This window comes from Equus przewalskii, chromosome 24 (genome assembly GCF_037783145.1).
Source record: "Equus przewalskii isolate Varuska chromosome 24, EquPr2, whole genome shotgun sequence".
Taxonomy (NCBI): Eukaryota; Metazoa; Chordata; class Mammalia; order Perissodactyla; family Equidae; genus Equus; species Equus przewalskii.
Window position 1 is genome coordinate 31,189,295 of NC_091854.1, and position 13,512 is coordinate 31,202,806.

Here is a 13,512-nt window from a genome sequence, read left to right on the forward strand (position 1 = left end):
TAACACAGCAAAGGGGAACCCATGAGGATTCAAGAGGAAAGTACCTTTGCTTAAGGGGTTCTGCAAATTGTTGAGTCTTGTCACACAATCACGTCACCATCACTGCCCTTCTGGCTGAGTGGGCATCTCAAGCCCTTTCCATGAGAAAAGTAGGATGTTAACTGTCTTTAATCCAATGTTTTCTAGACAACCTTAAAAGTTCTGGTAGCTGAGATTTACATGTAACTTTCAAAAGGATGGCCAAGCACATTATCATAGAATGGAAGGTTGAGAATGGCAAACTCAACTCTGCGATATGTCATAACGTCTTCTAGGGCTAGGCTTTGAAGAAGGCGTTAGCATTTATGTCTCAACAAAGACTTGTGAAGGTCAAAACAGTTTGGGTGTTTCAAACAAGTTAATTTCTTCAGTAAACACCCTGTTTTATTTGGCTTGTTAGATAGTTCTAGAGAAGCTCTGGGCTTTACCATTCGCCCTTCCCCAGCATTCTCACATCCATCTACGTTCAGTGGTGAAATCATTTCAGAACAAACTTCCAAAGCCGCATCTTACTGGCAGAGCCAAGCATGTAAATGAGGAGTCTATATTTCATACAGATCACTCTGAAGTGGTAATTAAAACTTTAGCAAGCAAGTCAACGTACCTACTGCGATGCTCGTAGCTGCCCTTACACCGGAACTTGTGTGCTGGGAAAACAGTGAAAATTCCTTCTTCCGAACTGAAATACTGCCACTTAATTCCAGGGTTGGATTTCAGGTTGTCTGCGAGAACTGGGGGAGTGAGGAAGAGGAAATATAAGCCCCAAATCCACAGGTGCGTGTCGGCTCCTCAGGCATCTGTTTTGCATAAACTGCTTGTAGTCTGAAGAAATCCCACTAGATAGAAGGCTATAAATTTTCTACTAAACTAAATTTTCTTTTTGTCCCTTAAAAAATACCCCATGAATAGGAAATGCAATGAATATTTCAGCCAAGTGAAGCTATCATTCTTAATACTGCATGGTGACGCTATACGCCCTGGATTACTTTTCCAGCATCAATGATTCATTTCTACTCATCTCTCCCCTCACTGGGCTGGTCCCCGTTTGGCCACCGTACACTTGCTGGCTTGGGGGCACAATCTTTAACTGTGAAAAACAGGGATGTTAACAGGCCTAGTCTCCAGAGGGACTAGACCCATGAGCCTGGCCTAGCTCGCTCCACACGGAGGGAAGCGGCATAGATGGTACCTGGAAGGCCAGAACCATAATCATTCAGTAAGAGCTCGTGGGAGTGGTTCCAAGGCGCCAGCCCCAGGATGGAGACGTTCCTCTATGTTATCTCATTTAATCCATAAGACAACCCTAAGATGTTATTAATATTCCTTACTCTGGAGTTGAGAAAATATGCTTAAAGAGCTTAAGCAATTTGTCTAAGGCCTCATCAGGAAACGGCCGAGGTGGGATTCAAGCGCGGGGGTCCTGGCTCCTGAGTTCTTTACATCATGCTGCCCCGCCTCCCTTCCTGTGTGCACTGCATCACTGCCACTGGTCTGCAGCTGGAGTGGCAGCCCTCTTCTTGTGTGAAAGCCTGTCTTCAAACCTCCGTGAAGTCTTCCTTACCCTCCTTCACATCAACTCAGTTACACGTTATACACTTACCGGGTGTAGAGGACTGTTTCACAGGATCCAAGATTTACAGAGATGACCAAAACCCAGCCCTATTGCAACAGCTGACATACCAGGAGAATTATGTAGAGGGAAACAGAACAGAGAGCAATGCAAGGGAAGGAGTCTGAGTGGAGGCGAAAAGGAAGGAAAGTGTGAGGCGCGTTTGACAAAAATACATATAGAGCTCTAAACGCTTTAAAGGGCACAGCCACCCTTTAGTCTGGCTCAGGGGCCAGCGCACTTTTGTAAAGGGCCAGAGTAAAGAATTCTGCCTTTGCGGACCACACGGTCTCTCTTGCAACTACCCGACTCTGCCGTTGCAGTGTGAAAGCAGCCATGAACACCCATAAATGAATGCGTGGGTGGGTGCCAATCAAGCTTTACTTACAAACACAGTGGCAAGACGGATTTGGTCAGGGGTCCCCAACTTTAGGGCTGGTCTGCCCCTGACCACGCCATCTAAAATGTGCCACACGAGGACTTAGATAGTGTTCAGTGCCTCACACCTTCAGCAATTACCCCACCCAACATGCAGCAAGGAGCTGAGCCCATTTCATCCTCACAAAAGCCCCAGGAGAAAAAAATACTACCCCCAAGCGACAGATGAGGAAAGAGGCTCAGAGAGGGGTTTTTTGACCTCCTTGAGGTTTCACAGTGGACGAGAAGAGAGTTAGGTCAGTGTGTGACCAGAACGCCTGCCCCCTCTCCACTCCACCAGGGGACCTTCTCGCGGTCATCCCCTGGACTCAGGCGACCACACTCTTCTGAGACCTACGGCTGACGTGAGTGCACGTAAACGTGGAAGAGGCTTTTTCTCCGCCTGTCTCCTGGGGGTCTGGAGCCTTAACCTTGATCTCACATTAGCGCTGTTCTCCAGACAGCCCTGCCAACCCCGCAATAAAAAGGCAAACAGTGCTTTGGAAGTCAAGGAAAGCTGGATGACCTCATTTAAAAGTAACATCTGTAACAATAAACAGGCTACAGTAAGACTATTAAAAAGGGGAGCCAAGGAGAGCAAGAATGTTTTAAAGATAAATCAGAATTCATACAGTGCATGATACATTTAGTTTCACCACCAGAGATCTTTCTGGTTCCTTACGGTCATTCCGACACTGGAGCCTAAGTACCAGGCGAGCATCCTCAGACCCTCCTGCTGAGAACTCCTTTGGCCTTTGATTAGATTTCATCCGTTATTTGGTATTAGAGAAGATGATGGATATGATGGTAATGAGGACCCCAGGGCCCAGAAGCAATCTATCATTGCGGTGTCACCCCGGGCGGGCCTCCCTGACCTAGATGTGGAGGTGAATGGCAGCCCTATTACCCATGCAGGCAGCCCGGGGGGCCTTGCCCATCATGAGAGTCAGTGAGGTGTTCTGACCATTGCATAGCTGGGCAGGGGTCCTGCAAACTCAACTCTCTCCACAGAAATGCTGGACGCCTTCCAGGAAAAAGCTGGGCAGATGCCCAGCCTGTCGGCCCAGGACGCACAGCACAAGGCTTCAGGCTGTCAGTGGGCAGGGTCTGTATCTGTCTAAACGGCTCTGCACGCCTCCCTCGGACAGACACATGGGACGGAGGCAATAAATGTGCTTATCCTCGCTGAAGCTTCTCCCCCAGAGAGAAGCTGCCACAGCCTCTGAATGCCCCAGCGTTCTAGCTCTTCCATCTTCGGGTTACGGGTAACTTTTTGCTCCTCCATCACTAGATTCCAGGATCCTCAAGGGCGAGATGTGTATCTGAGTCATCTCCGATACCCGGCAGCAGAGATTCCCGGTTCTTTTCACATCCAGGCACACAGTCTGAGAGCTGCAGGCTGGAAGATCTACCCGGAGGTACTCTTTCTCAACCGTTTTTTGATACTTCTGAAATCTTACTTCCCTCTAATGCCAAATCCACTTTAAAATCAATTAAATATTGTGACTAAATCAATATAGAGCAATGATAATTCTAAATATGTTTTAAAGTGATAAACATCCCCTTCTCCCAAAACCACTGCAGAGGCAACCGGGACAGAAACAGACAGGTGAATGGAGAGAGAAAAAGCCTGCTCGTCTGATGATTCACAGGACTATACCTGTCAAAATGTATCAACTGTATATGTTAAACACGTGAAGTTTACTGGATGTCAATTATACCTCAAAAGAGCTGATTTCATAATAAAATAGTGGAAATTGGAGCATAATACAAACTAGTTTTACATATGGTGTGCCACTTTTCATAGTTACTCTATGAGTTTGTTATTATACCCATTTTGCAGATACAGAATTAACTTGCTCCAAGCCACAAGGGCAGAGCCATGATTTGCTCTCAGTCTGCCTGCCTCCAAAGGCCTGGCTCTTTCCGGAACACTCCAGTGCGCCTACCTGTCAATAAATCTATCCTGAATGAATTAGCACTCAACAGATCAAAAGCACACCGAGTACTTCTTGAGAGGCAGCAAGAATAAACACTTCGGTGTTTCTCAAGCCGAGTAAGTGGTTGCATTAGTTTGTAAATAGACAATGTAAATAAATACAATGAAGAAGACATTTGACAAAAAGGAAGGATTTCACAATTGATGTAACACACAAGGCTAAAGGGAGCATTTACTCTTGCGAGACAACTGCTGAACTGCTGAAACTGAGACATACCAGCAGGGTCATCCAAGGTCTTGGGGTCCACCATTGACCCCACGGGCTGGTTTAGCTAGAAAATGGCAGGGACACAAGCCATAGAGTCAACAGTAGTTACAGCACCCACGACTCTGAGCGACATCAAACAATCAATAGCATAGTTTAGATAATAGGAGTTTTTATTTGAGAAACTATATAGCTGAGACCTCGTAATTATTTTGTAGGTGTTCCACAGGTCAGAGATGTGAGCCTTAGGGGTCTTTTCCTTTCAGTGCCAATTGCAGCAGCATGAGAAAGCCATCTGGACGAGGACCGTGGCTATTTTGCACTTTCTACTTAATTCGAGTTGGCGTTTAGGAACTAGAAGGAAGACCCTGATAAATGAGAATAAGCCACGGGTTTAAGTCCCATCTCTAAGACTGGAAAGCCCTCTGGCCCTAAATTGACTCTCTCTACAGCATCCAGAGGCACCTTTCTAAAATGGCAAGCAAATCCCACCACTGATTTACTCAAAACCCTTCAAAGGTCTCCCACTCTACCTCACCTGGTATCAAATCCAGACTTGAAGAGGCCCTGAACCATCTCCCTACTCCCCACACTCTATCTCAAGAGCTATTCCGTTCCATTTTGCCAATGGGCCAAGCTCTTTGCACGAGGTGATCCTCAGGCCTGGAATAACTCTTGTCACCGTCTCAGAGAGACCTTCCCTGACCACTCTCCTTATTATCCTTTCTCATAGCACCCAGTTTTTTCCTTCATAGCAGATATTGGTAATGTTCTGTGTATTTAATCTGTGGCTGTCTGTTTCACGTCTCTCACACAGAGTTGCTGTGAGCCCCATGAGGGCAGGAGCCAAGTCCGTTTTCTTCATCACAACCCCATAGCCCGGCACACGCCTGGCATCTAGGAAACCCTCAAAATCAGTCGTCACTGAGTGAACCAGTGAACGACGGCCCTGACCGAGGCTCTTCGTGTCTGTCCCCCGTGAGATTCCGCGATTTCCTCATCTTTAAAGTAACAGATTTGACAAGGTGTTCCCAAAGACCCTTTAGAAACCCAAAGAGAAAAGTGGATAGAAGGCAAAGAATGAAGGCCAATGGGCAGGAAGCATCCAGATTTACAACCAGCGAGAAAGAGCAAACTTCTAATGGGCTTTGATCAAATTTATGCAAAAAAAGGAGGAAAAAAGGAACAGCTTCCTCACTTCTCCTTGACTTAAAGCTGTAGGAGAGCGCTACGAGATTACTAACAGTGAGCCCAGACTAACCGCAGTATCCAAACAGCACCGAGGACTGCTAAGATGAGGACAGGACTGCTAAGATGAGGACAAGGGAGAAACTTAACCCGGGCATTTGAAGGACAGCAGCTCCCTGTGATGGCTCCTTGCTTTTTCCCACCATCCCCCTTTGCAGTGGCCTTCAGCAAGCTGACTTTTCTCTCTCTCACAGTTCCTACGCTAATTCAAAGCAAAGACAAACCATTTTGCAATACCCATTGGCTGGTTTTTCTTCAACCACAACGGACAAACTGTTGTCAGAAAAGCAGCTAAAAAATGTGCTTCTCCCCCTTTGAAAGGTGTTCTGTACTTTCCATTTATTGAGTCTCAAGATCAACCTGCAGACAGCGCACTAAACCATCTGTGGATAATTGTAACACGTGGGCCCCACATTTGTGGGCCCCAAATATTTCCTTTCAATTTCACCATCTATGCCTGACCAGTTCTTATACCTTCAGCCTCTCCAGTCAAGACAAAACCAAGCAGGTCCCCAATTCCTTGTCTGCCCTCTCTAATGCACAAACCACCAGGCTGATGAGAGAGATGGATTACAAGCCGCTCGTAGTTGGACTGTGTGTTCTGTTTTTCCTAACAATATTATCCACCAGAGGCAGGGACAAAAAGAAAATGCTCTATAATAGAAAGCTTGTTGCCTCCCACCTCAAGGAACGCGGGGCTTCCTGACGCCCAGCCCAACACTACTCAGCAAAACACACAAAGCTGTCAACTTCCCACAGCCTGCCAAATATAAAATACAGTGTCCTAAATACACAGAGCTGCAGACACACAAAACGCTCAGACTTCCTCAACAGACCAGAAATTACATCGCACCTTTTCAGTAATATTCTGTGCAATAGCAAACATTTTGGAGGGAAATAAAATAAATTAACATTCTGAGGACTCCAAACAAAACCCCTGGCATGCACCTTTCACATCTTTCCAATTTCTCCTCCTCCTTGCTTCCATCCTATCGTTTTACCATGTATTCTGGAGCGGCTGTATTTCGTGGACCCCGATACTGTCTATGCTGCTCTAGAAGTGGGAAGCACATTGAGTATTTGACCTTGTTCCAGGACTTTGCAAAGTCTTTTATCTATCTTATCACAGTTAATTCTTAGGACAAGCGTATGAGGTAGGTTTTATTTATTATTTAGGAAACCAAGGCACATAGAGGTTAACTTTCCCAAGCATGTAACAGCTAGCAAGAACCAGAATGTGGAGTTTCTCCAAAGAGATATTATTCCCATTTTATAGCTAAGGATATTCTGGCTCAGAAAGGGTAGAGAGACTTAAGCTCTGAGCCCTGAAGGGATCCAGACCATGCAGCCCAGTGACTCTGCCACCACGTGGATCATGCTGGCTAAAACCCACTGCAAAAGTGACACTAATGGCAGGTGACCCAGCTCTCTCACTGTCTTTACTTAAGAGTAACACTAAGGAGAGGACATCCTCAAACCTCTGATTCTGCTCCAAGCTTACAGCACTTCATATCCATTCCAGGTGATTTATATAATGCAAAAAATAACCAGTCCATTCTGCCCTTGACTCAGTTTAGATGGCCTGGTCATGGGCTCAGAGAATCCAGAATCAACTTCTGGGACAATCCAAAAGTCAGTCTAGGATCTACTGCTCTACTCTCTTCCTTTCTAGCAGACCATGCCCTGAGGACCCAAAGGCCCAGGCGGTCTCCGAACATTCATGGAAGGAGCCAGAGAAAATAAACAGAGGTGGAGTCCTCAAGCCTGGCTGATCATCAGTCAGCTTTTGAAACCTACAGATTCCCAAGCTCTACCAAGCCAACACTCTGGTTCACTAGGTCTGGGCTGGGGGCCAGGTGACTCTGATAATCACGAGGTTTGGGACAACTGGACCAAGGTATTAAACTCCATTGTCCCATCTGTTTCCTCAGCTTCACCTTCTTCCTAGATTGTCTCTCCATCTTCAACATATAAACATTTTCAAGTTTCCCTAACTTAAAACACTATTAGTCATAATAAAACTATACCCTTTCTCTCCTAAGTTATCAGTGACCTTTCTCCTTTTCTCAGCCAAGCAATTTGGGAGAGTGGTCTACACGGACTTTCTGCTTCTTGCCACCCATTTGCTCCTCATCTAGCCATCTGCTCATGCCAGGGCCCCTCCAGCACCCTCCCCCCCGACTTTTGGATGGTCTTATTAACAGTCCATCCCGGGTTCCTCCTTCCTGCAGGCTAACTCCACTTCCACCCCTTCTCCACAAAGCTCTCTGGCCTCCCCGGCTTGACGTCTGTCAGTTGGTTGCCTTCAAGGGAAAAAAACAAAACAAAAACCAAACCCAAACCAAACTCCTGAGACTAATATCCAAGGCCCATTAAGATCTGGCCCAGCGCTACCTTCAATGCCGGCTGTGGGCTCACCTCCATCTCGACAGCACTGAGCGCTGGGTTATAACTGTAGCATCTGTGGATTTTCCTCCTCCTCTCGTCCCCCCAGCACACACGTATAACCACCAGGTGGGGAGCTCTCTGAGGGTCTGAATTATCCTGGAGTCTGCCACAGTAACTGCCACACAGTCGTCACCAGAGAGAAGCTCTTTATGACAGAGAGTGAGGAAGCGGTCAGGGTCGATTCTGGGTCTCAAGCTTCAGTAACTGAGTAAAACAGAGCTGCTGTTAACTGTCATCTGGAACAAGGGCCGAGGAGGAGATGTGGGTGGGAAAGAATATTACAGGTTTGATTTTACACATGAAGAGTCTGAAGTGTCAGCAGGCAGAAGACAGTGGTGGGGACATACCTCTTTATCTTAAGCAGTCTATTCTAAGGAGGCCACTGGAGTAGGAGTCAGGACACACACGTTTAGTCGTGTCAATACTAATGATTTGCTGCTGACTTCAGCTGGATCAATTAAGCTCTCTGGGCCTGTGCCTCATCTATAAAATGGAGCAGATACTTGTCCTTCATACCCATGGTAAGAACAAGACAATAGTATAAAATGGTTTATGAGGTACTAAGAAGCCAAGAATTCATTTTCTGTGTACACTGTATTTGGACTCAGCATCATCAGTTTCACACAAATGATGTCATTCATCTGCGCAGTTGGTGTCACTCTCTACACCTGTGACATCCATGTGTGCTGATGTGCTGTGAAGCACAGGAAACCAGTGCTACCTTACAGCAAATCACGACCACATCCTTTCCTTTCCTAAGGTCCTTTCAACATCTTGCTTATCCCATTATAAAGATGAGGAAACAAAAGTACAAAGAAAATCCTACCTCCATTCACTCAATGAGCATCTACTGTGCACCTGCTATGAGCAAGGCACTGGACTGGGTACTCGGCACCCAAAAAATAAAGTAGGAGTAGAGGGTTAAGTAGATGCCCAATATAAAAACTAAGATTCTATAATGAGAACGTACCATAGAGTAAAGTGACCTCTGAAGGGCCGTCCCAGCGTCTAAGCTCCCTGGGGGGTGGCTGAGGACTCTGCTGAGGCTTATGTCAACCGTCTTCTCCCACTGCTCCATCCTGCTTCCTTCCCCTCCCCCACAGCCTGCCGATCTCCATCTCAGACTCTGCCTCCTGGTTAACCCATCCTGCTCAACAGCTGAGGAACTCTTACCTACTAGGGTCAGGGAAGGTGACAAAGAACTTAGACACCAAGGAATGAGCAATATTTTACAAGTCAGAGAAGGCAGGCATTGTGTTCTAGGATGAAACAATAACGTGAACAAAAGTAGGGAGGAGTGACAGAGGCTGGTGATTTGAAGAATGAGAGCGATTCCCTGTGGGTAGAGCGCAGAGGGCTTCAGGAGGAGGAGGAGGAGGAGCAGAAGACGCAGTTGAAAGGCCTCCACCTTTATCTTAGAGGTAAAGGGAGCCGTCAGAGGTTTTTGAGAAATGGAGTGACAGAGCAGGTATTTTCACAACAGCTACAGCATGCAGGATATACTGAAAAAGGGAGAGCACAGAAGCAGGGAAGGCTTTCAGGATGCTTCTACATTAATTAGTCTTCTAGAAAGGCAGCAAAGATCTAAGGTTCTGGCATTAGCAGTGGAAAAGACAAAAGGGATTCAAGATACATCTTTGAACTACGAAATCTGAGCCAAGTTTCCCCTTCAATGAAAAGAGGATAATGAGACCTATGTCATAAGTTGGTGGGACGCGCAGGAAGAGGAACACACAGGTAAATGCCTAGGCAAGGTGTTTACATATACTAAATACTTGACAAAGATTCATTCACTCATGCTCTCATTTGGTCACGGACTCAAGCCAAAACTGTTAAAACCTGGAGTGGTACTAGGTGGAAAAGGGTGAGGAAGAATTGCCAGTGTAGCCAGCATGGGGGTACTGACAATTGCAATAGTGAACTCAGACTGGGGAGTGAGTTCAGAGGAAAGTTTGGTTTTTGACTGATTGCTTAATTTTTGAGGGAGCCACAGGACAATCAGAGAGATGTGTGTCCTGAAGTTGGTGACACAATAAACACACTCAGACACAGGTCAGGGCCGGAGACGGGGATGTGGAATTGGCAGCACATGGTGGGAGGTGATGTGAGAGCTGATGAGGACACTTAGGGAGGTACCATTTAGTGAAGGGAGGAAGTTGGTAAAAAGAAGACATGTGGAGACATCTACCCTTTGGAACAGAATAAAGGAGGGGAGCCTGAGGAAAAAAGGGAAAAGGACTGAGCAGAGAAGGAAGAGGAGAAACAGAACCCAAAGGACTACAGAGTTTCAAAAGAGTTCACACATCAAGTGTGAGGAAAACTGGGAGGGGTCACTTGAAATCCTTCAAGGGAGCAATGAGACAGTGAAAACCTGGGCCAATCTAAATGTCGGACTGGAGTAGACTGACTAATGCACCAATATGATATAATCATGACTACAACGCTATAGATTTATTGACATACACACAAAAGAATATTCAGGCTACATTTGCTAAGCAAAAACAAAACAGCAGGCTGTAACCATTATGATCATGTGTGTTATGAGAGCATTTACATGAGAATACATGTGGCTAATAAAATCTCCTCAAATCAGCATCATAGGGTTGTTGAGAAACTATAAGAAAGACTAGACTTTGAAGTAGCTCTCAATATAGAAATAGAGCTTGAAGGGAGGTCAAGGTGACGAAAAGGGCCCTCTGTCCGTGTACTTCACTGTGTATGTGTGTGCATGTGAGCGTACGTGTGCATAAACATATACACAGACATACATATGAACGTAAACGGAATCACAGCACCTCAGTAATCTAGATTTCTAAGTGACTGAATAGTTTTTAGATGTTATACAAACAATTACCACATCTTCTATGACATTAACGCAATCCTGAAGCTGGGGTAAGGAGGTATAAAAACAAACCAGAAATTTCTAGTATAGTTATTTTTACTCTTCTATTTTAGTTTTTAGGTAGAGTATAGCTTTTCACTGCACTAGTATTAGCCTATTTAAGAGGTAATTTTCATAGTACTTTAAAGAATAGTGAAGACCCTATGGCACATAGCCAATCCTTGTCGCTCAACAGAAGGAAGCGATGAAGCCACTGAAATCAGCAGCACAGTCAGGCTCCAGGCTCCAGCACCCGCCTGGACCTCCTACAGCATCCACCGCTGTAACGTGACTTACAAACGCCCCGACGCCCCATGAATCCGTTTCTCAGTGAAGACTGCAACACTACCAAGATTGAAGTTTGCAACTTCAAATGCTCTTTAAATCAAACACAATAAAGTAAGTCCAGACATTTCTTCTTTCGGCGAGAAAGACTAACTCCCACTTCCACTCTCACCGCCATTGCATAACTGAAGAGAGCAAGAGGCAACTTTCCTTGGACTCTTCAAATAAACTCTCTTTAGGGATCAGGCTACACACAAGAAAATAGCTCAGCAGGAATTTGAAAAAAAGAAAAAGAGAGAGAGAGAGAGAAACTAGGGATAAAAGCAGGAAGGAACCTGAGCAAAACATTACCAGCACCACAATATAACACATGCCCCGTCAAACATCAGTTATTTGAATGGAATCAGGGAGAAGGAGTCAATTTAAAAAGTCAAGATCTGGCAGGGGTGGTCAAGAAAAAGAATACACATGTGCGTTGGATGGATGGACACATGACCTGGTTTTGGATAAATGAAGCCAGGAATAGTTTACAACTTATGTGAGTCTGTTTCCAGCTAGTCTGAAAGGCAATCTGAAACTGTGTTATCAATTAGGGACCCATTGATGGATTATATACAGTCTGAAAGAGCCTCAGGCTGGACATCTTACAGATGTAAATATCAGACATGTGATAGCCCACCAAGTACATTAATTCTGCTCTGAAAAGGGGCATGAGCCAGAGAGGAGGAAAAGGGGGAGCTCTGAGGTCAGCCTCACCGTCTCCCACTCCTCTCACATTACAAATGACTGCTCAAGAATGTGGACTTTGGGAAGCAGCCACAGCCTGGTGGAATGTCACAAAACTTCAAATGCAAGCAAGTCAGTTCTCAAATACCTGCATATTGCCAAAAGCTGCCTGTAAGTCTAGCTACGTCAACTGTGCTGAGAACAACGCTTGTTAGGCAGTACGTTATACTTGAAGCATGTTCTTAGAAATAGCAGATTTCAAGATCTGGTCTTTAACAAATATCCCCACCCTCACCATCCTCTTCCTCTCCACCTCCTGATTTTTCAAACCATCCCTCCCTTAACAAATAAGTACTCAAATAAAACAGCATTTTGTCAGGATCTCTAATTATTTGTGCAGCTGAGTTCTACTCCAAAACTTCAGTCATAGAAGATAATTCTAATATAACTACAAGGTCTTCAACACATCTTCCTCCACCTCAGTCTCAGCTGATGATCTTGCTTCCTAATTCTCTGAGGAAACAGGATCACTAAAAGGGAATGTCTCCAAGTTCTCTAGGCTACATCGATCATTATGGGCACACTTACTCTACCCTCACTCCTCTCACTAAGAATGAACGCTCTGTGATTCTAGTCCCCCACTTGGAACCCAACCATCTCTTGCCCAATCAAGGAAAAGGCTCTAGCAATCACCTCCCTTAGCTCCATTTCTCTATGAGATTAGCTTTTCTCTACCATATTAGATTTCCTCTAGGGGATCATTTCCTTTAGCACATAACCTTGCTGTACATTCTTTCAATTTAAAAATATTCTCTTGACGCCACATGGTCCTCCAGCTCTCCTTTAAGCAAAACTTAGGAGTTCAAGTACTTACTGTCTCCAACACTTGTTACTTCTTAAGCGCTTGAACTGACTAGGATCAGCTGTTCATTCTATTCAATAATTCCACCAAACAACTCTTGTCAAGTTCACCAATAACCTATATGTTTAAAAATCCAGTTGTCAGTCAGTTTTCTTAGCCGTCATCTTACTGGACCCAGTTAACACATGATTTCTCCCTTCTCGTTGAACCACTTTCTTCACATGGCTTCAGGGAGATGGCTGTCCTGGTTCTCCTGCCAGACTGACTTCCTTCTCAGATTCCTTTACTGCGTCCTCTTCATTTCAGTGATCTCTAAGTGGTAAAGGTCCCCAAGACTCAGTCCCTGGACCTCTTCTCTTTTCTACCCACAGCCACTTGCTTTGTGATCTAATTGAGTCTCATGATTTAAGTACTACTGATGCACAATGAATCTCAAATTTAAATCTCCAGTCTGGCCCATTTCTCAGACTCCAGACTTGGATATCCACCTGCCTATGAGACGTATCTGCTTGGATATTTAATACGCCTCTCAAATTTAACTTTTCCAACACTGCGATGTTGATTCCCTGCCTCCCACACAAACCTGCTCTTCCCCCAGCATTCCCTGTCACAGTAAATGGCAACTCTGTCCTTCTCGTTGACAAGGCCAAATACCTTGGAAGTCCTGCCCAACTCTTTTCTTACTCTCACAGTTCCTCCCCTCCCCCTATCCAATTAATCAGCAAATCCTACTGGTTCCACCTTCAAAACATATTCAGAATCCAACCACTTCTCACCACCTCCACTGTTGCTG

The 13,512-nt window shown here is 45.3% G+C and overlaps 1 protein-coding gene across 2 annotated transcripts in view; it reads right to left on the minus strand.

The window, feature by feature from the left end:
• Positions 1 to 13,512, minus strand: part of CACHD1 (cache domain containing 1) — a 197,333-nt gene that overhangs the window by 54,670 nt on the left and 129,151 nt on the right. For both annotated transcript variants that reach the window (XM_070592063.1, XM_070592064.1), the window contains one exon: positions 644 to 770. In XM_070592063.1, coding sequence (XP_070448164.1) covers positions 644 to 770 — 127 coding nt within the window. The remainder of the gene's footprint in view (positions 1 to 643; positions 771 to 13,512) is intronic.